General features: G+C 41.2%; 1 protein-coding gene across 1 annotated transcript; it reads left to right on the top strand.

The window, feature by feature from the left end:
• The first annotated feature begins 9,242 nt into the window (after positions 1–9,242).
• LOC140561281 (uncharacterized) lies at positions 9,243–16,409 on the top strand. Its single transcript, XM_072686381.1, has 7 exons — positions 9,243–10,949; positions 11,551–11,624; positions 11,729–11,963; positions 12,273–14,548; positions 14,663–14,872; positions 15,120–15,222; positions 15,384–16,409. Exons 1-6 carry the CDS (start codon positions 10,595–10,597, stop codon positions 15,219–15,221), a joined length of 3,252 nt encoding a protein of 1,083 aa, XP_072542482.1. The 5' UTR covers positions 9,243–10,594; the 3' UTR covers position 15,222; positions 15,384–16,409.
• Positions 16,410–27,851: the final 11,442 nt, after the last annotated feature.

Consider the following 27,851-nt stretch of genomic DNA (forward strand, 5'->3'; position numbering starts at 1 on the left):
ACTACATTCCACAGTTCTTCTGCATTCTTGAGTTTTGCATCAAAACTAGCATTTCTCCACAAATTCTCAATCAGACTGAGGTCTGGGGATTGGGCCAGCCACTTCATAACAAGAACCAGGATGTTGCCTGCTTGCTGGTGTGTTTGGGGTCCTTGTCCTGCTGAAACACCCATTCCAAGGGCATTTCTTCTTCAGCATAAGGCAACATGACCTCCAGTATTTCCATGGTTTCTGGCATGCGATAAATGGGCCCGACTCCAAAGTATGAGAAACATCCCCAAACCATTATGCTTGCACATTCATGTTTTACAGTCTTCACATTCTACTGTGGCTTGAATTCAGTGTTCATGTGGCCTTTGGACACAATAACAACCTTGCTCTCATCTGTCCACAGAACTTCTTTTCAGCAATGGTACTTTGTGAGGGTTTCTTGCAAATAGTTTATATAGTCCATGATCTACGTGAATGGTGGTATTTATTTTCCTACCAAGTGTTTCGGGTTTTATTTGCCATTTTAAAGCATTTGAGATCATTTAAGATGAGCAGCCAATTATTTTCTGCACTTCTTTTATATATCTTCTCCTCTCCAATCACCTTTTTGACTAAAGTTCTGGAACAGCCCATTTCAGTCACTTAGCAAGGGCTAAAACCAGCAGGTCCTTCTTCAAAAGGGCCATTATTGACACCTGTTTCTTCATAGAATGAATCCTCTTTCATTAAATGAGTCAATTACACCCCATTAGCAGCGTGCATGTCGTGACTGTTGATTCTGTTGGTTGCCTATTACACGGCTACACCTAGTTCTGAATTTGTTTTCATGTTGCATTATTTTTCCCTTCAAAATCAGTAATTAAACACATTAGTGATGTTAGGCTGCTATTATTTTGCACATAACTGTGAATACACATGTTCAGAGAGCATAATGTATCCAAGTTACTTGCCAAATTTAGTTCCAACATTTGCTAGTATAGGTAATACACTGTGTGAAGCCTGCAGGGTCAAAATAAACACGGATACTGTTAATAAATAGGTTTATTGGGACATTATATTATAGTTTTAAAAAAGGGTATATGTAGAGATGAGGAGCCAGATAAAAGTCTTATCTGAGTAAACTGTCATTTGCCCTGTCAGTCAGCTGCTGTTCCACTAGCACACTTTAGCCACAATGTTCTAATGGTACTGTATGAAGACCTTAATGCCTCTTTTTAAAAGAAGTGGACAGAGTATCTGGTTTTCAATAAAAATGGCTCCGGCCCTCTTGTCATTGGACTGCAAATAATGTGGCCCCTTACCTCAAATGAGTTTGCCACCCCAGCTTTATGGGATACAGTAAATCAAGAAGCTCTGGCTGCATAGTGGAGTTCTTGGCAAAGTAGGACATCATCCAGGCATCTCTGGCATACTGCATCTTACTTACTCCATTAGGGCACAATCAGCAGTATGCTCTGTATGCCAGAGTCTGTATGTCATATCCATATTACTCTCCCAACTCTTGGTAATTTTGTCAACTTCAACACCAGTGGTAAATGAGAAGCTGACATTGGGTTGTGACTTTCTAGGGTGAAATGACACAGCACGAGGATTAAACTTGTTAAAGGTTACGACTGCTATATCTATATCTGTCACAGTGATGCCTTTGACACCATACATCATGCAATCCTGCTCGATAGGCTAAAAAAATACTGTAGGAATTAAAAAATCTGCCCTCTTGGTTTAGATCTTATCTGACAGATCGTCAGCAATGTGTTTACTTAAACAATGAATACTCTCATTACACAAAATGTAAATGATGGTGTTCCTCAAGGGTCAATCCTGGGTCCATTACTAGCTACTGTGTATATGCTGCCACTCTTTATATGCTTTCCCTGCTATGCTGATCAGCCAAACCAAACGAGGACATTTGTCTCAATAAAATAACAGACATAAAGACATAAAAACGGGATGACTTACTTAATTCAGATAAAATATACTTTTTGATCCTTTTTGACTTGTTGGTCTTACTTATTAATCCCAATACAGGTTAATGCAAATATTGCTGTACATCTAGATGGGTTCTCAGTCATACTCTAGATTGGATTGCTGTAATGCTCTTCTGGTTGGAAGTTCATGCAAATCATTAAAAAAAGCTCCAAAATGCAGCTGCTAGAGTGCTCACCAGAGCTAGACAGTTTGACCATAATAGTCCATACTAGCACCAGTTAAATTCTATGTTAATTATAAAATGCTCCTTTTGACCTATTAGTCACTAAATGGTTTGTCCCCACAGTATCTTGGGGAATGTCTTAAACCTACAACCCATCACGTACACTTTGTTCTCAGGCTGCTGGCCTTCTGTCAGTTCCTTGCTTCAGAAGAATCCATGCTGGAGGAAAAGCTCTCTCATATAAAGCTCCCTAACTCTGGAATAAACTTCCTATTGGTGTTCGGGACTTAGATCTAGATTAAAAACCTGCCTTCTAGCTCAAGCTTTCAGTTAATCCACCAGTGCACTGTACTGTTTTCCTTGCTGATATAGCTTGTTTCCAGACTAACACTGTTCTGTATTGATCTGATTAAAGGTCTGATTATAGGTTTCTGATCAGTACTACTGTCTAATCTACTTCCTTTACAGCCCGTACACCAGTTTATTCAAACTCCTAAACGCTTCTAAATTTTTCTTCTTCTTTTTCTTCCCCCCATGTGCTGAACTGCCCCCTGCTGTCTGCTGCCGCTGACGCAAGTCCATTTGTGGTTGGCTGCTCTTGCCTACCCATTGGATCCTGTCCCACTGTATAACACCCCATGTTTTTCCCACCTTTCTCATTTTCTTCTTTCTTTTCTTTCCCATATACTGAGATGCCCAGTTCGAACTGTTCTATCCCGGTACCACCATAACTGGCTCTCCACTACCCTGCTGCCTGCTGTCCTGCTCTGGGGCCTCGCACTGATTCATCCTCACATCCCTGCAGGACTATGCTTCTGACTGTTTATCTGTCTATTCGCCATATTTTCTTAATTCAATATTGATTAATTGTTGGTTTTTCCTGGTTTTGGGGCTTTTAGGAATCGCCATGGCAAAGCCATCACACATGACCTTATGTAGGCCTATACTTTGACCTTACTAAAAATGATGTAGGCCTATATTTTATCTTGTGCTCTCAAGTACAGTGAAAATCTTCTCTCATAAGATTTCTGACTCAGAAATGGTACAACACTGTAGTGAACTATAGATATATTTGATTAAGTCAGCAGTACATGCAGTCCTTTTTTAATGACCATTCTGGCACACTGCCCTGCTATGGACCAGCCTTTGCTGGTAGCTGGTTACACATGGTCTAAGCTGGACTTTGAGGCTCAAGATATTTTAAAAACGTGTTGCCCATCACCAGAGGACTATGTATGTGTGTGTGGTTGAAATATGTACCTGGACACTCACTTGTAATATTCACCTGTTGTCTGTTTTCCTAGTAGACTCTGCAAAAGGGAGGCAGAGCAGACAGTGCCCACTCATGAGCGTGCCAGAGGGCTCACAGCAAGCTTGTGAAAGGGGTGATGTCTTTTAACCTAAGTCACAGAAAACACAGCGAGACAGGCTAGAAATCATACCGGTAATAGTACACATGAAGGCCTTATGATATATGATTTTATTTACCCTGGTTGTTAATCCACTCTTATAGGACAGTCACACCCCTATTAGAGGTAGGGGAAAGGTCTAGTAGGCTAGATCAAGGATACTCACCTCAGACAGTGAGGAGACTGTAACTTCAGCCTGCAACTACATCCCACTTATCTATTCAATCACAACCTACCCAGTGACTTTGTGTCTCCTCACGGGGTTCGCCGAAGCGTCGTCACAGTCACCAAGTTTGAAACACACCTTATGCTGGTAATACAACTGGTTAAACTGGTAAACTGGTAAGTTTAATGGATTAGCTGGTCTATCAGTATGATACTTGACCGAGCTGGTCATCATACTGGTTGGCTACTTTGGTAAGGTACGTTGCCCACTTTTGTAAAGCTGGGGCCTCACATTTGCACCAACATGGTCAGGCTGGTCATGATGGTCTTGTTGGTCATCCAGGCCAGTCAGCCATCATGGTTGTACTGTTAAAGCTGGGCAACTAGCTTGGCCATACTGGTTAATTAGCCTGGTCAGGTACATCATGCTAGTAGACCAGCTAAACCATCAAAATCAACCCAAAATATACTCTATGCTGGTCAAAAGCTTCATTTCCACAAGCTTCTGCAGTGTCACAACATTTATTTCCCCCCAAGAAATCATTTCCCCCCAAGATCTGCTATTGATGATGAGAGATTTGGACCACTGCGCAAAGTCCTCTCCAGCACGTTCCAAAGATTCTCAATGGGGTTCAGGTCTGGACTCTGTGCAGGCCAGTCCATGTGTGAAAATGATGCCTCATGCTCCCTGAACCACTCTTTCACAATTTGAGCCTGATGAATCGTGGCATCGTCATCTTGGAATATGCTTCTTTAATCAGGGAAGAAATACTCCACTGATGGATTAACCTGCTTGTTCAGTGTATTCAGGTAATCAGCTGACCTCATTCTTGGGGCACATATTGTAGCTGAAACTGGACCTGACCAACTGCAGCAACCCCCAATTCAAAGCACTGTCCCCACAGGCTGGTACGGTAGGCACTAGGCATGATGGCTGCATCACTTCAGCCGCCTCTCTTCTTACCCTGATGCGCCCATCACTCTGGAACAGGGTAAATCTGGACTCATCTGACCACATGACTTTCTTCCATTGCTCCAGAGTCCAATCTTTTTGTTCCCAAAAAGTCAATTTTTGCCGGTTAGCCTCACTGACGAGTGGTTTTCTTAAGGCTACACAGCATTCAAGATTTTTTTCTGACCACATTCCTTCCTCAAAGACGATGTTTCTCCACTGTCTGGACAGTTCTTAACCTTAGATGTTTTCTCTGCTTGATGCATACCAATAATTTGCATCATTTGAATATCATCAAAACTGTCAAAAGCAGCCTTAATGACAATTGATACGTTCTGGAATACGACTTTAGGAATGGCTGTGTAATTATATACCAGCTGTCATGAAAGGCATATGTAGGTGTCTAGTAGCTTCACGGATTGTGCCATACAGTGATGCATTACCAAATTTGGTTACTGTGTGAAACCAGAAAACCTGAACCAGCTGTGTAGTGACCTGTAGTAAAGTGTAAAGTGACCAAGTTACCAGTTCCCCTGCTACTGGGTATGGTTCAGCATTTGACAACAATGTGAATAAATTAATTAGTCAAATATTAAAAATGTAAGAAATTAATCGGCAGTGATTGTTTTTAGTTACTTTTACTCAACTTAGGTGAAAATAACTACTCTTGAATTGTCTTCACTGCACATAATTGTTTTCAGTAACAGCAGAGAATACATTATCTTAACCCTATGTTCATCGTATTACTCCATTTTGAGTTAACCAAAATGGTTTGCTGTACAATAAAATAAGGCTTGTGAGTGTGGAAATGTTTACAGTAGGGCTTTTGTTCATTTGGACGTTTTTCACAGCATTTAGCACAAAAACTAAGCTGGACAAAACACATTTCCCTTGTAAAACTAAACAAAACACATTTTTTTCTAAAGAGGTGAGAGTGGTAAAAGGCAGCATTGTCTCATTGTCTCGGTTTGATGCCAAACTGGAGGTCTCAGTATGTGTCTATAGAGGGATAGACTGTGACAGAGGGGCCCTGCGTATGTGCTGGACCAACTGGTAAACCTGTTTCTGGTAACATTCTTTCAACAAGAAAGAATTTGTTCATGACAGAAGCTTAAAATCAGCATTCACACACCATACCAATATAAAATGTATCTGCCCTATATATATTTGATTTCTTTTTAAGAAAGAGGGTGTGTATTAAATTGCCTTGGAACCCATGGTTATAATTATATTATACAAAATAAAATCTGTTATCTGTGTGTAAACAGAAGCTTTATGTAAGCATTTTTCAAGTTTTCTATTACCTATTCCTGATAAAATCTTGCCTTTACTTTCCTTTTTTCCAACTTTACAGTCAGCAACCCCTGTGTGGTTCTCTCTGGTGCTAATGGTATTTAGAGATATGGTCGAAATTTCTGTCAGCTGTCACTGAACGTTTTCCTTTTCTTTTACACAGTCCTCCAAAGGTGTTCTATAGTTATAGCTTTCAGTGAGATCTGTGTTTACTGTTATGAAAAGTATGAAAACCCTTCAGTTACAGTCTACAAAAACTGTAGGCATTAAAATAGCAAAGCACACCATCAAGCATTAGATAACTACAGTAAACTAGAGTTATTCAAATCTGAATGTGCCTCAACCAACTTGCTCATTAACAGCATAGACTAAAAGACATGACTACTATATGCTAATATATTAAAGTTACAGTCAGGTCTATAAATATATGAGCATATATTAAAACGGGAATTGGGCAATTGACTGATAAGCAGTTTGATGGCCAGGTATGGCATGTTCCCTCCTAAGGTCAGGGGGAAAAATGGTCTAAAGTTGATTCCAAGTGTTGCTTTTGCATTTGGTAGCTCTTCATGGAAATGTTCAATATGGAGTCCAAAAAGATGTTTATGCAAGTGAAAAGGGCTCACTAGACTCACAGGAAATCAATGGTTCATGAGCACATGGTTGATGAAGCATACCAGCATCTGTCAAACATGATGGAGGCACTGTTATGGCATGGGTTTGGGCTGCCAAAAGGCCTCTGGTGTTTATTGTTTATCAGTCTTCAGTCTAAAATGAGGTTCAAGAAATTGAATGAATATGAAGATTTATATTATTATGGGAGTGAAAATGTCACTTACACGCTTGAAGGACTTTCTAAGTGACTTAGTACTGATCAGAGAGCTTAATGTAATGTAGCTTGATGTAATGCCATTACATTTCAGAAGTGTAAAGGGTACAATCCATAAATCTGGATAAAAGCACAATATGTATTTACATTATAACTCTATAGACTAAGTGTGGGTGATATGGCATAAATAAAATATAGTGATACTTTTATCACTTTATTACTTTCATTATATTTTATGAGAGATTTCAGACATCTGTTAAGCTGTAACGGACAAAAACAAGCAGGAGTGCCACATTTAAAGCACACAATATCCTTATTTTACATTTCATACACTGCACTATAATAAATACAATTAAGCAGGACTAATTCTGCTCTTTTCTAGCTGGTTCTCAGTTCTAGCTGATGTCAGTGTTTTAATGGATATCAACAAAACACTCAGAAAAGATTATTGTGATATAGTGTAATGTTTTATTTATCACAATAACAATGAATATGGTCATATTAGGCATTCTGAGATTTTATGGTAATAGCCATTTTACAATAAAGGCTTTTTCACTGTATCAACGGGTTGATACATGTTGATGAATGGGTTCCAACAAGGTATTTGAGTCTGTAGAACTCACTGGAAGTTTTTCGCTTAATTGCACCATTCTGAGTACAGTTTAAGATCTATTTAGAAAATACCTGGAGATCAGCAGCCGTTTGTCTTAGACAGCCTTTGGCCCATCCGTGCACACTATGAGAGAACACGCACAAAAAGGGTTAATGGCCTTGCTCGGACACCCAACAGAGGCAGCTTGGCGACCCGGGTATCAAACCCACGACCCTGTCGTTGATAACCCAGTGCTCTGACCATGGCACAACCGATCATTTAGATGACCATTATCTGAATCTGCTTGTCTGCATCTGCATAGTTTTATGTACTGTGCTGCAAACACATAAATGGGTGATGAACTTATTGCATGAATGAACAGGGGTGCAGTGTAGTCGGTGTCCCTAAAAAGGGCTCTGTGAGTCTAAGTACTTTATTTGTTGAATAAAAAGAAGCTAAAAGTTGCAGCATCAAGGAATAGTGTGTCCATTATGCTTCAGAAAACAGCTATAGCTAAAACCATATCCAGACCAGTTAGTCAAGACTGAGGCAGTAACACTAATCCTACTTCATAGCAGGTCAGTCGTGCTTGTCTAAAGAGAGAATCATTTTACAATTTAACAGATAGATGTTTATAGATGTTTGCCTTGCTGGCTATTCTAATATTTCCTATTATATAACTATATATACTGAGAAAATATGTTCCTCTTATTAAACCATTATTCCCAAGGGTTGGTACACTGCACGTTGTTCACCACCATGGCCTTGTGTCATCGCTTAAAAAAATGTAAAAAAAAAAAAATTGTCTAGTTGTTTTGTGCTGGACCTTTGGGATTCCAGAAGGCCAGCTTTCAATCTTTAATCTCCAAAACTGTAACAACACTGAAGAATATAATTTTAGTGTACACCTAGTAGTGGAAGCGCCTTCCTCTTTCTAGTACATGTTAATATTCTTCTGCTGCATTTCTGAACTGGTGATTGTCTGTAGTGTTTGGGGTAATAGTCTACCATACATAATATTGTAAAGGCAAAAGCATCATCAAAAAGCAACTCCCTTCTATTACGTATTATATTATATTATATAAATACTACATATTGAGATTACGTAGTGTTTTACGTACTACACTGTTCCTTAGATAGTAAAGGCACAAGTCTTGGGGATGTACGACTCACACCCTGGCTCCAAAACTTCACTATTTAGTATTTTTTATTCTATATGATCCATTGCCAGGTAGGACAAATGCATCATTTCCCTTATTTGATGATTTAGATTAAAGAAATTAACAGCATGAACAGCTCAGCACCTGATTTCTGTCTAGGAATAAGTGGGGTTTGCCAACAGCTGGAAGAAATGAAAGTGATCAGAGAAATGACAGGTTTCTCCCTGGCTACAATAAAAATGAAGCTGCACTATATGACTCGTGAGGGCTGATAGAGAAGCAGATGAAAGGCGACAGATGAATTCATATCAAAGAAGCTTTGTAATCTGCCGAGCGTGTGTTGCTGACCAAGCTTACAATGCCCTCAATTTACGAGTGTAACTCAAAACCAGGGAACGAGGGAAATCAACACCAAAAAACCCTCGAAACGCATGAACCCAACACCTTTTTTTTTTTTTTTTTTTTTTTTTTTTTTGGGTCCATGATGATAAACTTAACAGGGTTCACTTGCTAAGGCAACGCTGACGTCAACAACCTATCTTGATCTCGAAAAAAAAGTGGAGGGGAAAAAAGGAAAAAAAAAAAAGAACGAGGAAATTGACTGACAGCCGCGAGGACCAATCAGATCAGCCGTAGTAGCGGCTCTTTAAAGAGTCTACTAATAGAGAGTGAAGGAGGGCGGGCGAGGCGCTGGGCGTCGAGGAGAAGTTAGGTTGACAAAAAAAAATGGTAAGCAGCAGAAGGTTACGAGTTAAACAGAAATTGGATTATTTGGTCATCTGACTGGATTTACACGTTCGGGCGAAGACACACGGCGAGTGTGAAAATCGCGGAGGTCTTTCGGGAGGCCGCCCTCTCTTCTGTGTTTGATGCTCGCGAAGAGCGAGAGAGAGTATGTGAGTGTGTGCGCGAGAGTGTGAGTGAGTGAGTGAGTGAGTCAGTGAGAGAGTGAGTGAGCGAGTGAGTGAGAGAGCGAGAGGTCGTCGGCGGGCTGGCTGGCGATGCTGGCGACGGTGAGCCGTAGCGGCGTGTTTCAACCGAGTTAAAGAGATTCACAAGTTCGAGAAACCCTCACCTGGGAGGGCGAGCCGCCACCGCCGCCTCCACCGCCGCCGCTGCTGCTGCTGTGCTAGCTGGCTAAGTAACGAGCCCGCACGCTCGCCCGCACGCTCTCACGCTCGCTCTCACGCGCGCGGCTGATGTAACTGAAGCTGACAGAAACGGGCGGCCAGCACGAGTCTCTGTTTCTAGCTGTGTTGGTGGTGTTCCAGCGTCGCCTGGTCGAGTGGAGTTGGTAGAAGTGGCGGAGAGCAGCCGCACACGCCGGGATTAATACAGTAACGAGCCGACATGAGCCGTTTTATCCATCCATCTGCACCTGGAACTGTGTTTTGATGTCGCGGAGGGTTGCTGGTGATCCTCTGACCAACTGGAAAACTTCTCGGCTCCTCGTGCTCTAATTGCTGAACTTTGAGTGGGTTACAGAGGGACTGTCCAAAACCTAGACCGTCCTGCTCCTCCTCCTCCTTCTCCTCCTTCTCCTCCTCCTGCTGCTGCTACTACTACTACTAAAGCTTGGACTCCTGCTACGATGCTACAATGGGGTTGTGTGGAGCATCGTGGCGCCCAGAGTAGATGGCAGTGCTGTGGAAGTGCGCCCGCCTGCTCAAAGCTGTTGATTAGCTCTCACAAAATCTCATCAACAACAACAGCAGCAGCAGCAGCAGCAGCAGCGACGACGACGACGACGGCGGCGGCGAGGAGCTCGTGGGCCTGTGGGCAAAGCCTGCATTCATAGCGCTGCATTGTGTCCCGGATCACAGCCGCTGCACTAACTTTTGGACCTCCACCTGCACTTCTCGTGCCGTGCCCTTTATCCGCCAGCAGCAGGATTATGAGACGTTGTTTGGGAGCATCCCTGTTTTTTTGTTCTTAGGCTCGAGCGGGTGTTGGATCCCGATGCCGTCTCCCCTGCACGCTCTGTGGAAACAAATCTAGACTAACTTGCGCTTTAAGAGACAGGCTCAGAAATAAGGAAGCCGGTGGCAAAAATGGCCGGCGAATGCACATACAACCCACCGTGTACCGGCGATGACACTTTGTGCACTGCCAAACACACCGTGGGTTACCTCAATGGCGTCAGCGCCGCCAAAAGCTACTCTCCTTCCTCATCGTCTTCGTCCTCGTCCTCCTCCTCCTCCTTCTCCTCTTCGCCCTTCTTCGAGACCATCGGTGGCTCCTTGTACCGTAAAAAGTTGGAGAAGGGCTCCGTGCACTACCGCGAGGTTCTGGCTGAAGACAAGAGGCTCAAGTCTATAGAGGCTTTTCACTCCAGGACGCCTGGGAAGCCCCACCACACCCTGGAGGACACGTACAGATTGGTAGCCGAGCACTACTGGTGGGAAGGTAAAACTGCCCTGACATCACTTTGAAAGTTGTACAGTACAGTTGTGTGTTTTTGTCTAAGTACTTGTCATGTTTTTAGGGGAGATCGCCCAGGAAGCTTTTACAGGCACTATTGAATGTTGAAGGCTGTAAGATTGACGGCTACATATTGAGCCATCTGGCTTTGCCAGTTTGGCCTTCTTCTAAAGTCATCTGCTGGCTGGGCCACTTGCTCAACTTTTTCTTGAACGTCATGCTAGCGAGTTGTGTGATGTTTGATCGCTGACACAACGCGCTATGTCATGCCCTTTGCTCTCCTGTGCACCACAGGAGTCAGGTTTCTGTTATCATGGTCAGCAAGATGCAGGTTAGGTGAGGAGTTGTGAGGAAATGAGCTGGTTGGTAAGACATGTCTTTCCAGTGCGAACTTTCCCTTTCAGTTTGTTTCAGTGTCGCAGTACAGTATGAACGCTAGTCCTCCTTTCCCTGACTTTCAGGTGTGCTTAAATTCTTCAGCACATCTCATAGTCTAGTCTAAATCTAATGAAGGACTTCACTGATTGGCAGGGAATGATTTCTCCAGACTCTGATGTAACATATGTCTTTTTTTATTTCTTTCTAGGAATGTACTTTCAGGTCAGAGACTTTGTTCTGGGCTGTGAGGAGTGCCATCTTACCCTGACCAAAAGAGCAGAGGTGAGCTATTGACTCTTCTGAGACTACTACCTGCCATGGCCCAGTTTTAATGCATATGTCGTTCGTTTATTTTCCCTGTCTCACCCTCCCCTTCTCCCTCATAGTGCTTGGAGGTGGGGAACATCTCTAGGATGGTGAAATCCCACAGCCATGAAGTTTTGAGCAAGCTCAATGACCAACGAGAGGCCGGCCTGTTCTGTGACATCACATTGAAAACGGGCAATGGCCACTCATTTGTAGCCCACAAGTCAGTCTTGGCGGCTGTAAGCGAGTACTTCCAGGAGTTATTTACTGAAATGGACTCTGCCACTGACCCTCAGCCCCACGTCGACCTCACAGGCAAGCAGTTTTTGAGAAATGTTGAGTTGAATGTTGGTTTGTATGTTGTCTAGCTTTGGTTCGGTTTTACTGTGTGATTTGAGTGTGGGGAGGCTGACTGTTTACATGCACTAGATATGAAGCTGAGGCTCGATTGATTTTTCTTTTTGCCATTTCTCCATTATACTGTCTGACGTAATTACGTCCACATGGAAAATCCAAGCGTTTGTGTAGATTTAGTGTTTTAGTAGTCATGCTTTAACATTAATGGTACACTTTTACATTCTTTGAGGCGAATTATTGACACATCACGCTTCGTTTGTTTTGTAGGTTTCCGTGAGGAGAGCTTGCTTTCTTTGCTTGAGTACTGCTATACTTCCACACTGACTCTGACCTTGGACACTCTGACGGAAGTAGCCACAATGGCTCGCCACCTCCGTATGTGGCACGCTTTGGAGGCCTGTTCTGCTATCCAAAAAGAGCAAGAAACTGGCCATCAAAGCTCCAAACCACTAAATCCTGTTGGGGCACTCTCAGAAATGCCAGGATCTTCCTCTGTGAACAACTGGAGAGACCAGTTCACTCCTTTTTCAGGAAGGACGGTGGGATTTAAGAGGAAGCGAGAGGATGAACCAGAAGGAGTTTCAGGGTCTTCCTGGAATAGCCCCATGCAGAGTAGAGCACATGCTGTGGAGGGGACAGACGAATCTGGTAGAGAGGACTTTGATCATTCATTATCTACTTCATACCAAAGCCAGGTTTTTTCCACCCTCCAGACAAAGGATGGAAGTTTTCCTTGCAGCCCAACACGCAGGATGAAACTCATGGACTTTAAATCTCCGTCCAGTAAAAGAAAACCATCCCCTCGCCCTTCGCCGGTCATCTCAACTTCTCCCTCAACTTCCACTCGATCCTCTTCTCCGTCCCGTCGGCTCCTTCGCTCCAGCCCAGGAGCTGCGCTTGCCCTACGTAGACTCCTGCCCAAAATTGACCTCTCTTCCAAGAGGAAGAGAAAGTCCTCTTCTTATGACCGGATATACAGGGCAAAGTCAGATTTTTCCTCGGGACAGTCTCACTCTCAGGTGACTCCTGCAACACCTGTGAAGGTGAAGCAGGAGTCCGTGCAGGACGAAGTGCATGGTGTAGTACCACAAGATGAAGTACACAGTCCTCGAGCTCAGGAGAAATATCGGCTTCTTAGCTTCCTTGGCTTGCAAAGGAAGTCCCTAGTGCCTGGCCCAGAGCAGTTGTCAGGCTGGGGGCAAAAAAAACGCCTTAGGAAGTTGAAAGTGAGTGACTACTCGCTAACAACCAGACGCAAACCCCGTGCACAAGGTCTAGGGGGCTATGCAACTAGTTTAGGAGAGTTTGTGGGAGTCAGCTCCTCTTTGTCCCTCTGTGACATGACCAGAATGGACCTTCTAAACAAAGTGATAAAAACTGAGCCCCAAGAAACCCCCCTGGAGAAGAGGTCGAAGAGGAAGAAAGACGCAGTTGGACAAATGGAGCCTTTGAGTATTAGGGCCACGCGTAGCCGATCATCATTGCAGGCAGACTCTAAAGGAGTTCATAGTGACCGTCCACTGAGAAGCCATGCTAGCGGCCCAAGCAAAGCACTTGCTCGACCCGCAGCCAGAGATGGAGGCACAGTACAAAGAGCCCATGCTGCTCAAAAGAGAGCTATGCTGAGGCCAAAACGGGAACTAGCCGAATGTGTCATCTCTCAGCCTGCCCACCAGCAGCCAACAGTGGCTCCTCCCAAAGCCAAAAAATCAGCCGCAAAGAATCAGCCACCAGTAGAACGCCGATTAAGAGTAGCTGCCACGGAGTCAAAGCGCATCTTGCGCTACAACGTTGGACGTACAACAACGGATAAGTGCAAAAATACAAGACTGAACAAGTCGGTCAAACAAAAGACAAAACCTAGTTGTAACCGTGCAGCAGCAAAATTGGAACCCGAGCGAAGTAAAAAAGGGGCTAGAAGAAACCAGGTCCATCAGAGCAGAAAGAACATGGCACGAGTAAAGAAAATTGAGGAAAAGGGTCACCCTGCTCTTCAGGGTGCAGGGAGTTGGGATGTTTCCTCCACCAATCACCAGCACTACCACAACAATCCTCTGTATAAGGCAATCAAAGAAGAGCCAGCAGATCCTCTACCCTTGACGCAGACTTTCTCAACAACTACTGATGTCTCTGATCTGGGTAAACGTCAGAGCAAACCTCCTGTCAAACTGTTGGACCAGGGCTTTCTTTTTGGACTTTGCCGTCCACCGGGTGGAATTAAGAGAGAGGATGAGAGTGTGGACATTTGTTTGACTCGCTCCTTCTCCCACAGTAGTGGATCTCCTAGCAATATGTCACCTGGCATCATGAGAAGAGATCGGATCACTTCGAGGCTCATGCCAGACCGGACTGGTCTGGATGGCCCTCACTGGGCTGGACTAGGCAACAGGTCGCCTCCTTTTTCTCAAAGGATGCAGGTCCGAGTGAAGAAGGAGGAGGAAGGAACAAGGGTGTCCCAGCGGTCAAAAGTCAAGAAAAGTTCCACTCAGCACAAAGTCAGCAAAAAGAACTGCAAGGTTAAAAAAGAACCACCAAAGACAAAGGTATAACAGATTGCAGTGCATCCAAGTACATAGCATAACTCCTCATTTCTGAGTGAGACTAGTGAGGCCAGTGTGTTGATAAGTTCTTTTTTTTTTTTTTTCCTTTCCTCAAAGAATGTGAAGAAGTTGTATCCTGTGAACAGCCGGCGCAGCGTCATATTGGAATCCATCCGGCGGGCTCGGCTTAAACAGATGAAGGGAACCCGCCGTCAGGCCTCTAGTGGAGTTCACACGTGTCTGCAGTGCAGAGCATCCTATAGGGACTGTGATGCCCTCATCATGCACCGCATGAGGCACATTGAAGGCAAACACTGGCCATGTCCGGTAAGTGGTCCGTTGCATTACTCTTTGTAGCGGACGTCAATACTCTTCCTTCATCGTTGCAAACAATGCAGTACCTATCCCAAAATAATAAAATGATCTCAGCATCTTGCACCATTTTTATTCCTTAGGTCTTTGGTTACGGTACTGTTCAGTGCTAACTTCTTACAGTTTCTGTTATCGGTGTAATGAAGCTTTATTATTTACAACCAAATTATAACTTGCCATCATTTCCCCTTCTTTCCAAAAGTTGTGTAGTAAGACCTTCTTCAGGCAGAAAAATGTGAGGAGTCATATAAGAACACACAACCCCACACTCTACAAATGCCATCAGTGTATTGCTGCCTCTTAAGGTAATGTTCATGCTTGAAATGCATCACCACGTATTCATACACGTTTCCATAGGCGTGTACCCCAAATATACCACTGAATTCTGGTGAATTACACAAATATTGTCAGCATACAGTCCAATTTGTAAACTGTACTTATCTTTTCAATCTTTTAAACTTCTTAGGAGGAGAACACTGGGAAGAAGCTGTGAGGAGGAAGGCTGTTTTCTTGAAATATGACAACTGTAAATACCTGGAATCAGTCACATGAGAATGAGGTTCAGTTTCTAGATGTAATTATGGTTATTGGTATTGTGTGCATTTTCCGTACAGTAATCGTAATTGTTATTTAAATTACCAAACTAAAGATGTACTGCAGTTGCAACAGATGGGGACTTGAACCAGTCATGTTTCTCTCAGGGGGTGGAGCTTGATGGTCATGGTGATATTTGTAAATGAGGATTGTGTAGAATGCTTTAAAATTATTACTACTATTGTAATTACTGCAATTATAATATTATTATTATTATTATTATTACAGTTATTTTTTATAAATAGCGTAATCTTGAGTGCACTTAAAACGGTAGCTTTGTTTTTAAACCTAAGAATACTTGTTGAGTGATCAGGTGAGATGGACTGGGACGTACTTGAACGACTGCTGAGGTGGACCTTGTGATCTACCTTTTCTTTGTGGCGATCTTATGATATACTAGAAAATAGACCAAGGGAGAGGTTAGAGGCACTGAATCAGTTTCTAAGTGATGAGGGAAGGTTAGGAGAAACAAAGTAACATTTATTGTTGACCAGGAAATAGTTGATTGTGGGTAAAAATGCCATGCTTTGCATATTTGTGATATTTGAACTATAAGAAGTGTCTTATGACTCATCTTTCCTTGTCATAATTCAAACTTTAGGTAGTTACTGTCTCTGTTTTCAAATAAGGGAATCTCTGCAAGCCTGAATGTGACTTTTTCGAAGTTTTGCGTAAATTACTGTTTTTGAATTTTCTTTTAAGGTTGTCAGAAACCGTTTTTATGGTAATCCCAAACGTCCTTTTCAGATTCAGCATTTTTTTAGACCCGAAGCTTCCACAGGTTGTTATGGAGTGAAGTTATTTGAAGTTTTAAATGTGATTTTGTTTAAATCTCAAACCACAAACGAACTGAAACTGTAAAAAGACCAATATCAATATGAATAAATTTTACATTTTACTCTGACTGCCTCATCTGTTGCCATACCACAATACATATACATATGAATATGTATGCAAGAACATATATATGAATACATATGTTCTTGCACATGATGCTCAATAAGCAAGGAGATATTACTGGTGCAAAACGCCAATTAAACACTTTTACAGACATCTTCATCTCGTACCATCTTTTATCAAGGTTACATTTTTAAAAATTGCTATGACCCTAAGCATCAACACTTATAAGTAAGCTTAATCCTGTCAATTTATTATTAAAGTGGATATTGAAAGTACTATAAAGATGTAATGCATTGAGGATTTAAGAATTCGAATTGTTTTTGCAAATAATTTTGATAAATTAAGGTTTTACTATAATCAGGATGATTACATTGACACCGGTGAATGCAAAAGTTTGGGCACCCTTTGCCAAATGACCCCTTTTGTCATTTACTTTAATTGGAAGAAGAAGGAAACCCAGCTGCTTATGTTACTCCATTATAAAATACATTTTTAGCAAATTCTGTGCAAATGTTTGGGTAGTTTACAGAGTCTGTGCTTAGTATCCTACCCTTTGGCAGAAACCGTAGTTTGTAAATGCTGTAGCAGCCAGGAGTCTTTCAGTTCTTTGCGGTGCTTGAAGCCTGTTCACAAGTTTTCTCTGAAGATTAGCTCAAGGGACCGATCCAAATTGATGAATGGATGGATGGGTGGGTTCCACAAAATGCCAGCAAATGCAGCATATAAATGTCAAGTTTAAATAAAAACCAAAGGATGAAGCAGAAAAGAGGATGATAAAATCTACCCTGGGCTACCTGAAGAGAGACAAACTGAAGTGCTTGGAATGGCACTTAGGGTTCCCTGACATGCAAGATGACAGGGAAACAAATCCAACTATGAGAACTACAGACCTTTAGCTGCTACGAAGACTTTGCAGGCTGTAAAGTGCCCAATTTTTGGCACAGGTCACAGTCTGAGAGTACCAGTACAAAGTTTGGACACACCTGTTTGAATCTGTGCCGATCATCTTAAAAGCATCTGATCCAAATGTTAGGATGAGCATGTTTTTATTTTCTAAAAAGAGGACACTGGGGACACAAAGGTATCCACAGTAGTTAGGATATCATGTCTGGAGGTTTCAAGTAGGCCTGGGTTGTACATTGAACTGAAAGGAGATGATTTACATTTACAGCATTTAGCTGACAGTCTTATCCAGAGCGCCTTACAGAAGTGCTTTACTGTTTACTCAAGAATAACCTCAGCTAGTCTGAATAGACTAAAAATTCAAAAGTTTAGACACTACTAAACACAAGCCAATAAGGAGACCATAATACTCGTCTCTTCACCCAAGTACTCTCAGAAGAGGTGGGTCTTCAGTCTGCGTTTGAAGACAGCAAGCGAGGATTTTAAGGGATGGTGGGTCAAACCGAGCAGTACTTGAAGCTGGAAGGGCTCTTGGTGCGGATCGGCTTCAAGTACGGAGAGGCTGGTCTGTTCTGGGCTTTGTAGGCCAGGGTCAGGGATTTGAATCTGATGCGGGCAGCAGCTACAGGAAGCCAGTGAGGAGAAGAACGCAGCAGAGGAGTTACATGGTTGTACTTAGAAATGTTGAAGATGACCCGTGCCACTGCATTCTGGATAAGTTGCAGGGGCCTGATAGTGTGGTCATTTGATCAAATAGGCTATTAAGGCTATTTATTGGTTGTGCTAAAACCAGTAAAAGGATATGTGTTAATGTACATTAGCGTACTGTAGCTGCGTGGTTTGAGAGATATTTTTTAACCCATTTACACATACACGCTGCTACGGCCCTACAACTTGGGCCTACTGGAATCCCCACAGCTACCTCATCCTAATACAGTGGATACCCATATGTCCCCAGTGTCCCCTTTTTTTGTAAATATAAATAAATATAATTCTATACCCATGATGCACTTGTTTGTTTTCTGGGACATTGAAATGAGTTAAGTAACGGTGAGTTCGGTTACAGCAGGGTGACCCTGAGACGTCAATAAGTTCAATCTTTGTACTTTCTCCCTCTACTTGATTAGCTGGCCTGATGATTTGGCTATTAGCTACACTAAAATGAATAATTTTTAATAATTGCATGCATACATTCTGCACTGTCTGATCTTTGGCCTTCTTGGAGTAATTTACAGTTTTGTAAATACCTCCTTTCTCTCAGCTTCGAACTCACTTCGGACGGTGGATAATGTCCTCTAATTAGCCTGTAAGTCAAGAACAGAATTTTTAAATTCTTTCTAGGAACAATGTAAATGGTGTCACGATTGGGGAAATCCAAAAAGCTCTCTGAAACCTTCAGGAAGAAAGCTGAAGGTGCATTTGAGTCTGGAAAAGAATGGAAAAAGACCAATTCGAACAATTAGAAATAAGCCTTTCACTATGCAGGTCATTTACATGGCCAGGCCAAGCCACCCACGAGTTCAGCCCAAGAACAGACACCTACATGCTTTAAAAAGCTTGGCCTCATGTTTTTCTGACAGCAGTCGGACAAATCTTGAGGTCTGCTCTTGGGCTGAACTTGCAAGGACAGCCTGACCTGGCCATGTTGGCCGTTTGCATGTTGTTGAAATTAGTTTGTGTACAGTGAAATGGATGATTTCTATTGGTTCTGAGATCTTTTTAAATCCCTTCCCAGACTCATTTGCCTCTGCAACCTTCTTTCTGAAGGCCTCAGAGAGCTCTTTGGAATGTTCAAGCTTTAAGTAAGACAGACACCTCCAAAAGCAAATTTCCTTAATTTTAGGTGTTTTAAAGCAGTGCAATTTGTGGAGGTGATAGCTTTCAAAATTCATTCTCTATTAATTACATTTACATTTGTGGCATTTAGCTGACGCTCTTATCCAGAGCGACTTGCAAGGTTACTCGTATTACAAAGATGGGCCAACCTAGTATTAGGAGTCTTGCCCGAGGACTCTTATTGGTGTAAGTGCAGACCGGGAATCAAACCCCAGTCTCCCACATGGTGTGGTAGCTCACTGGCAGGTAGTGGTGTAGTGGTAGTGTGTTATGTTGCGCCACACCAACCACACTTAAAATGAGTTTCATCAGTTTTATTGTTTTTATTTGTATTACCTCTGTATCTCAGTGTTGATTAAGTGAACGTTCGTATGTTTAAATATGTTAATCCTAATTCCTATTTTTTCCACATGACTGTAAAAAGATAAAAAGCAGCTTCTGAGCCTGCATTACTAACATCTGTACAGCGGAGGAAGCAGAGGAAGAGGACAGAGCAGAGATAGAGGAGCAGGCATATATCCTGTTCAGTGCAGGACCATGTTATTTTCTTCCATCAGGATCCATGAGTTCCTCCATACCCACGTCACACGTGTAATTGGTTTGTCTCATTTTCCTGACTATCTGCACATCCTCTTCACCCAAAGTAAGAGATCCACAGGTCCAAATTATGCAAAAGGACAAATTCTACAGTAGTCTGGGACAAAGTGGGACTCCTGTAGCAGTTATTGAAGCTTTATTCCAGAATCTACTGCATATGATTCTCCATTTTTACACCTCCCATCTCGAACACTGTTTCTTTTTCCACTTGATGTTGGAAGGCCTAGGGCTATAGTCCTTGTCAGCAGGTCATCTTACTTCCGGCGATGAATGTAGACGTCAGTGGAGTGAAGGAGGATGTGATGATGAAATGGCAAAGGGTGAATCTGAAAAGCAGTAGATTGGTTGTGCACAGACCAACCACACATTTGCAGTGCAGTGAAAATTGAGTTGCCCCTACCCAACAACCCCAGAAACACAAAATACACTTTTTCAAGTGACTGCTACCATAGTCAAACAACCAGCTACACAAATGTATTTGATAACTGGGATCAGTTAGATCAGACATACCTGATCCCTGCCATACGTAATGATTCTAAACATTCCTTTAATGCAACTTTTCCTGCAATGTGAGGTCGGCTAAAGACTTTGAAAGAGCAGCAGCCTGTGCTGCCATCAAAATAAACTGAGAGTCATTGTTTCCACCCGTAAAGGAATGCTTGTGTGCTGAAAGGCTATTTTTGTTGGATTTGTTGGGTTTCAGTTGTGTCTAGTGTGTTTGTGGTGTGTTTTTGGGACGTTGTCGCTGTCAACCAAGAATGAGCTGAGAGGCTTCACATTACAGGTGCTTAAATATGTACAATTATTTGCATTACTAGGGCTGCACAAGATATCTTTTCAGCAATACTCACATCGCAGGATGTCAAAATTGATGCCAAATTCAATTTCTTAAAACGCTAATGCTGCTTGAAACCAAGGCGATTCACACTGTTTTTATTTTTTTGTGACATATCTACCAGAGGCAGATCAAACCTGCCCAATATCTATTTTTTTACTCTAACATTGGCTACAGAAAGTGCGTTATTAATATGCTGACATGTTGGATCATTGACTTCTGGTGAAATCGGAAGCATTTTTTGAAATATCATAATATATGCTGCAGATAAATATTGCAATATCAGCTTTTCCCCCCCAATATCAGTGCAGCCGTATTCATTACTGTAGTTAAGTCGTTTTTCTGTGTTCTGGTACTTAGGGTCGATTCTAGCAGCAGAGCTTTAGGGGTGCTGAGCACCCAAGAATTATTATTTATTTTTTTTACATAATTTTGGACTATCAATCTCACTCGTGAATGCAGAACGTCTGGCTTTTTGGGTAGGGGAAACACTGTGACTGGACACATGTCATAAGTGTGCTTCTGGAAATGTGGTAAGAGTTAATAACCTTAATTATTGATTAATCTTGATTAATGTCCACATACTTTCAGGTCATCAAAGAAAGTGCTCTTATTTGGAACTCAGTTGAGCGGTATCGGAGGGTGTCTGGCGACTTCGGCAAGTCTGACTGTAACAGCCTAATTAAAAGGAGAGAGCCAGAGGGTAGCAGAGCCACATGAGCACCCTGAAACACTGGCGTGCATCTGCTCCACCGTCCACAAACCTACATGATCGAGTGCAAGCTGCAGGATTAGAGCATCAACATCTCAGTATACTACAATTCCCTGTGTTCGTAAACCCCTGGACCTACAACCTTTATCTAAGGAGAAACATTAAACAGACTAAACTAAACAGATGAGTTTTCAGCCTAGACTTGAAGAATGAGACTGTGCATTGAGTCCTGAACATTATCTGGAAGGTTATTCTAGAGTTGGGGGGAATGTCAGTGTGTGTAGGTGTGTGTAGAGGTTATATATACTGAGGCTAGTGGTGATTTTAAGGGGGTAATCAGTTTGGAGAACAAGTTTCTGCTGCTCAGTCTGACCTTAGTATTCATGTTGTATTTAATTTATTGTTTGTAAATGTACCTGCCTGCTATGACTATATAATTTCCCTCTGGTGATCAATCAAAAGGTATCCATCCATCCATCCATCCAGCTATCTATCTTGCAACCTGCTGATAACTAGTTATTAAATGATGCTAATGCTCTGTTACCTGACATGATCCAAAACAGAGATACCACTAGTACTCAACCCCACATCTAATTACATCAAATCGATATATGGACCGTACCTATTTACATAACTATTCCACAACATCCGACAGGCTGTAAAATAATGCTAAACAGCAATTTATTAATATTAAGTATAAACAGAAATGATGTTCAGTTGAATTAATAACTGCAGTTGCAAATTCACACATCAACTTTTGATTTGCTCTTTGGTAGGTGCTTAGCTCTGTGTAGTTTATAATTGGTGATGAAAATTATGCTGGCAAATGAAAGTAAAATCACCGCCTGTTTGAATGTAAATGGGGATATGACTTCATACACAGTCATGTCAGAATGTTAAAGTACATTCAGAATGTTCAGTCGTTTTTTTAAAGTTGTTTTCATGGGTTGTATGAGGAACGTATACCAAATCAGTGTATTACATATATATATATATATACACAGTGTATCACAAAAGTACACCCCTCACATTTCTGCAGATATTTAAGTATCTTTTCATGGGACAACACTGACAAAATGACACTTTGACACAATGAAAAGTAGTCTGTGTGCAGCTTCTATAACAGTGTCAATTTATTCTTCCCTCAAATTAACTCAATATACAGCCATTAATGTCTAAACCACCGGCAACGAAAGTGAGTACACCCCTAAGAGACTACACCATAAATGTCCAAATTGAGCACTGCTTGTCATTTTCCCTCCAAAATGGCACATGACTCGTTAGTGGTCTCACTTGTGCATAGGGAGCAGGTGTGTTCAATTTTGTAGTACAGCTCTCACACTCTTTCATACTGGTCACTGAAAGTCCCAACATGGCACCTCATGGCAAAGAATTCTCTGAGGATCTTAAAAGACGAATTGTTGTGCTACATGAAGATGGCCAAGGCTGGAAGAATAAATGTACACTGTTATAGAAGCTGCACACAGACTGCTTTTCATTGTGTCGAAGTGTCATTTTGTCAGTTTTGTCCCATGAAAAGATATACTTCAATATCTGCAGAAATGTGAGGGGTGTACTCACTTTTGTGATACACTGTATATATATATATATATATATATATATATATATATATATATATATATATATATATATAGTTGGTTAAAGATGGAAAGAAAGGATTGTGTACAGAATCCATAATTTATGCATAATTTATGTTGTTTGTTGACAAGTTTTATTTTGTTGCACTTTCACTTGTAGAGGTGTTCCTTTAATTAAACACAACTTTTTGTATTCCCTTCTTTGCACTATACAGGAGAGACCCCGGCCCCCCCGGCCTGCTGTTAAAACAGTAACAAAGTAACTTTTACTTAAGTAAGATTTCATCCAAATAATAGTACATGTACTTAGAATATTTTAGTACTCTAGTAGATCTCTGGTATCATGGACCGAGGGACTAAGGGAAGAGCCTTTACAGGCCACAGACTAAGCAAGTCGTTTTAGACGCTGCAGGCCAAAGAAATTTAAATTGCAATGGATGTGTTTGAACAGGCTAAGAGGCTGAGTGACCGGGTATTGAGGCGGAGGGGTTTGAACAGGCCACGGACTACAGGACTTCACTTTGCAGTTGAGGATTTAAACAGATCACAGGCCGAAAGCTTTACATTGTGGTGGAGGAGTCTGAACAGGCCGTGGACTGAAGGACTTTACATCACGGTGGAGTCTAGACAGACTGTGAGGCAGGGGTGTGGTCACACGGGCGGTACAGGGTGGCAGCTACGCTTTAAAAAGCCTTGCCGCCTCTGTTGCTAACATCAGTTCCAACATTTATTATTTGGTACCAGCTAAGTTCATGTCCAAGTCCGTTTCTTTCATGCTTATAGCCAAAAAAATGGAAATAAAAATTTCTTTCATCTAAAAAAAATATATATAGATGGGGAACAAAATGACTGGAGCTTAGTCTTTTATTTTGGTGTCAATTCAGCCAGTGTGTCAGTGCAGACTTAAAAACATTGAATTTGTTAAATATTAAAAAAGATTAAACTCTAAATAGGATTAAGCCTCATCTGTAAAGGTGCATCAGCCAGTTATTACAGCATTTGTTGGAGTGGTTCATATTGGAAATTTCTGCATGTTTCATCGGGTTTTAAATGACATTATTGAGAGATAATGTAGTCATTTACAATTCAAGTACACTTCATGTATCACAATATGTTGCAGGTAAGTTACAGGCAATGTTACAGGTAAAAAGGGAGGGCAAAGAGCACACTAAGGAATGACACCTAGTTTTTTAAAGTGCAAAGTCAAAGGTGCATATATATATATATATATATATATATATATATGTAAAGATTATATAAAATTCTATAAAGAGCACACTAAGGAGTAACACTGCCTAATTATTTAAATTACAGTCAAAGCTGCGTATATATAACTTATATAATATTATACATATATATATATATATATATATATATATATATATATATATATATATATATAATATTCTAATATTATATATTTTTAACCACATTAAGTGATGTCAATGGTCACTCCATTGTTTTGCAAACATCAGGACGTTGATAATTTTTAATATCTTTTTATAGCTTTTTGATCAGCTACATGTTCTTTCGGACAGTGTTGATGCCTCTCCTCACAATGGAAAAGCTGGAAAGACGTCTGTGATTTTTTTTTTTTTTTTGAAAGTTGAAAGCTTGGTGTGCTGTTTTATCTGATGGGGACAGTGTTGGCGGTCTCCAAGGTCTAGCATGCTTAAGAGTAGCATTTTTTCTGTGTTTTATTGATTTTTGGAAACTTTCCCACTTATGTTCTGTTGACTTTGCCCTTACGTATACAAGTAGGGATTATTTTATCAAATTATTTGCTACTAGAGTTTTATTAGAGAAAATGTCAACTGCAATTGGCCAATGTTAAAGGAAGAGTCAATGAGAAGCAGCAGACAAAGAAGAAAGGAAGACTTTCAGTTGTAGTTTAGTTGATAGGGAGCAGTCGCCATCCAGGAATGGGCTGAAGACAGGGCCGGACTGAGACAGGAGTTCAGCAAAGGAATCATGCCAGGACTCAAGCCACACACACTCCACTCACAGCTATTGGATCTGCGTGAATATGTGTTTAGTGTAGTGTGTTTTTATATGCATGTTTAAGGCAACAGAAAATAGCCTCCATAACTGTCTGTTAATTACCAGCTCAATTACCTAAGAAGTTCCATACATTTTGATAGACACAAAGTTTTAAAGCTTTGTGAGAACCCAACTTTTAATGGGCTGAAAACACAAAGTTACCATGCTCTCTACATATTTGTCCATATATGTGAGTAACTAACAGTACAGATAGATAAAGGAGCATTAATACCTAAATGTATAATCTATGACATTCATTGCAAAGCTGGAAGAGTGTCCTACCTCAGAAAGTAAGCAGACAATCAAACTTATTTCTGAAGAGTCTAAAGTATCTACATTTTGTGAATTTGGGCAAATAATTTTTTAACTGATAGCTTACAGCTAGCTAATGTTTCAAAAACAAAAGTAAACGTTAAAGAAATCTTTCCTACATGGCTAACAAACTTTTCAAAATGTTTTCCTTAATAAAAATCTATATAAAAAATATAACATATATAATATGTATATAAAATATAATAATATATAAAATAATATATAAAATATAAAATAAAACATATAGCAGCTTCATCAAGTGCTTTTCTTTTTTAAGTCTTTCCCTCTTCATATCCATTTATCTGTAACTCTGCAAGCTTTATTGTATGTGTCTGTATCCCACCCTGCAAAAACAGCTCCAGGCAGCAGCACCACCTCCATCCCACAAACCCATCCAAATATATATATATACAACTCCTGGACAGTCTGTGGTGCAACGTGACGTTGGCGGATGGAGCGAGACATGATGTCCCAGATGTGCTCAATCGGATTCAGGTCTGGGGAACGGGCGGGCCAGTCCATAGCTTTAATGCCTTGATCTTGCAGGAACTGCTGACACACTCCAGCCACATGAGGTCTAGCATTGTCCTGTATATATATATTGAGAATATGCAGAAATATTTTTTGCTTTATTAGTATATTATACTATTATGATATTGTAGGTCTACAGAGAATGGCCCAAATGAACAACATCAATAGAGAAACACAGCAAACCAGCTAGTGTAAATAAGGTTAGCAATGCTATTGCCCTATAAACTCACCCCAACATTTCTTTTACAGTTATTCAACCAACTGGAGCAATAGAAGAGTCACTGTTGCAACAATGTCAGTATTTTGACCCTATAGGAAAGGAGGAGGGGGGGGGGGTCATATTCTCGGTTTTTGAACTCTCTGCCGAACTGGAGATGCAGAAGTGACCTGGACTGAACTGATGTAACCCGAGAAAGAGGATGTATACTGTAAATCCTGCCCACAAAAAAAAAAACAGAGAGGTCCACTGAGCGCAGAGACAGGCCAATCGGGATGCTCTTTGTGTCACTCTCTCGCTAAGTCTGACACTGACTCACCCCCTCACCTACTCACACGCTTGCTTGTACACCTCCCCCCCCCCCCCCCCCTTGAAACATCAGATAAACTGAACCTCCAGGTCAGTGGACAGGCCAAGCCACCAGGAAATCTCTCAGTACTCCTAACAGCCAGTCCAGGCCTGGCTGACAGCCTGTTTAGCTGGTTCAGTTGCCATTGTCTACAAAATATAAATATAATTGACGTCATCGTATGGAGCGCATGGCTAACCCCATGATTAATGCTCATGATGGTTCTAACTTTGTCAACTTTTCTCCAGCTTTGTTTGGCCCCATGCCCACTATAAATAGGAAACTACTGAGACTTTTGCATACTAATAATGTGTCTATAGGACACTGTGTAGCTAAGCATGAATCACAAATTGCTCTATAGTTTGCTTATAGTGAACTACTTGAAGTGTTACCTTTCAGAGCTTTTGGAATTTAAATGTACAAAATTAATTTCATGTTTTAAATGAGTACAACATGCATCTTTAATAGATATAGAATAATTATTTGGTGCACAGATTTTCTGAAATCAACACAGGGTGAAAATTATACACACAGCACACCTCCTATTTGTTTTAATTATTTGATTATTTGATATTTGATTTGTTTGCACCTTCACCAGACACTTTTGGTAGCCATCAAGGAAGCATCTAGCAGAAATAAGGTGGGATATTTGACTCTTCCTCTATCTTCAACTCTTCCTTTCTGTTAAATGTGTTGGTATCTTGGCACAGATCCCACTTTTTTGATAGGGTTGAGGTGACTGTTTTCACCCGCTCCACAACCACCTTTAATGTGTGATTAAGGTCACTGTCCTGTTTCCAAATTTAGATAGTCCTCCTTCATCATCACTGCTTCCACTCTATGCAATGTACCAGTTCCACCAGCAGCAAAACAGCCCTAAAGCATGATACTTCCACCAGTTTGTACTGTGTTTTTGGGGTTAAATGCCTAACATTTGTTCATGGTGGCCAAGCAGCTACAAATCTTTCTCTTATTTGACCATAAAACTTGAAATAAAACTTTTTCTTTGTCTATGCTCTCAGCTGCAGCTTTTAGCCGAGTTGATTTTGGAGCAGGGGCTTGTTTCATGGATGTCAGCCTCTCAGTCCATGACAGTGTAAAGCCTGCTTGACTGTAGACAGTGGCGCTGGTGTTCTAGCAGCTTCCAGGTCATGGCATATAATCCTGTACCATGGTTGATTCTTGGGTTGTTCCTGAACCAGTTTTCGTTAGGAAAAAGGATGACAGTTTTGGACTTCTAGATGTATGCAAAGTGGATACATCTCCAAATAACTTCTAGCTACGTACAATAGTTTGAATGGATCTTAGAATCGTCTGAGTATGACCTTGTTGACCTGTACATGAAATAATGATAGCCTATAATGGCACAAAAAAACAACAACTATACAAATACTGAACAACCAATTAAAAGTTTTAGGAAACAAAGCAAAACCCTGCTGCTGAATGGACATAAAATAATTCTAAATATATATTTTTGATATATAGTCTACTGCATAGTGCCTGCAGGTGG

This window comes from Salminus brasiliensis, chromosome 8 (genome assembly GCF_030463535.1).
Source record: "Salminus brasiliensis chromosome 8, fSalBra1.hap2, whole genome shotgun sequence".
Lineage (NCBI taxonomy): Eukaryota > Metazoa > Chordata > Actinopteri > Characiformes > Bryconidae > Salminus > Salminus brasiliensis.

Excerpts from the sequence above, each read along its gene's own strand:
- LOC140561281 (XM_072686381.1), top strand. The coding sequence starts at position 10,595 with ATGGCCGGCGAATGCACATACAACCCACCGTGTACCGGCGATGACACT. Across the intron at positions 11,625-11,728 it reads CCCTGACCAAAAGAGCAGAG|TGCTTGGAGGTGGGGAACAT; the intron begins GTGAGCTATTGA and ends TCTCCCTCATAG. Across the intron at positions 14,549-14,662 it reads AAGAACCACCAAAGACAAAG|AATGTGAAGAAGTTGTATCC; the intron begins GTATAACAGATT and ends CTTTCCTCAAAG.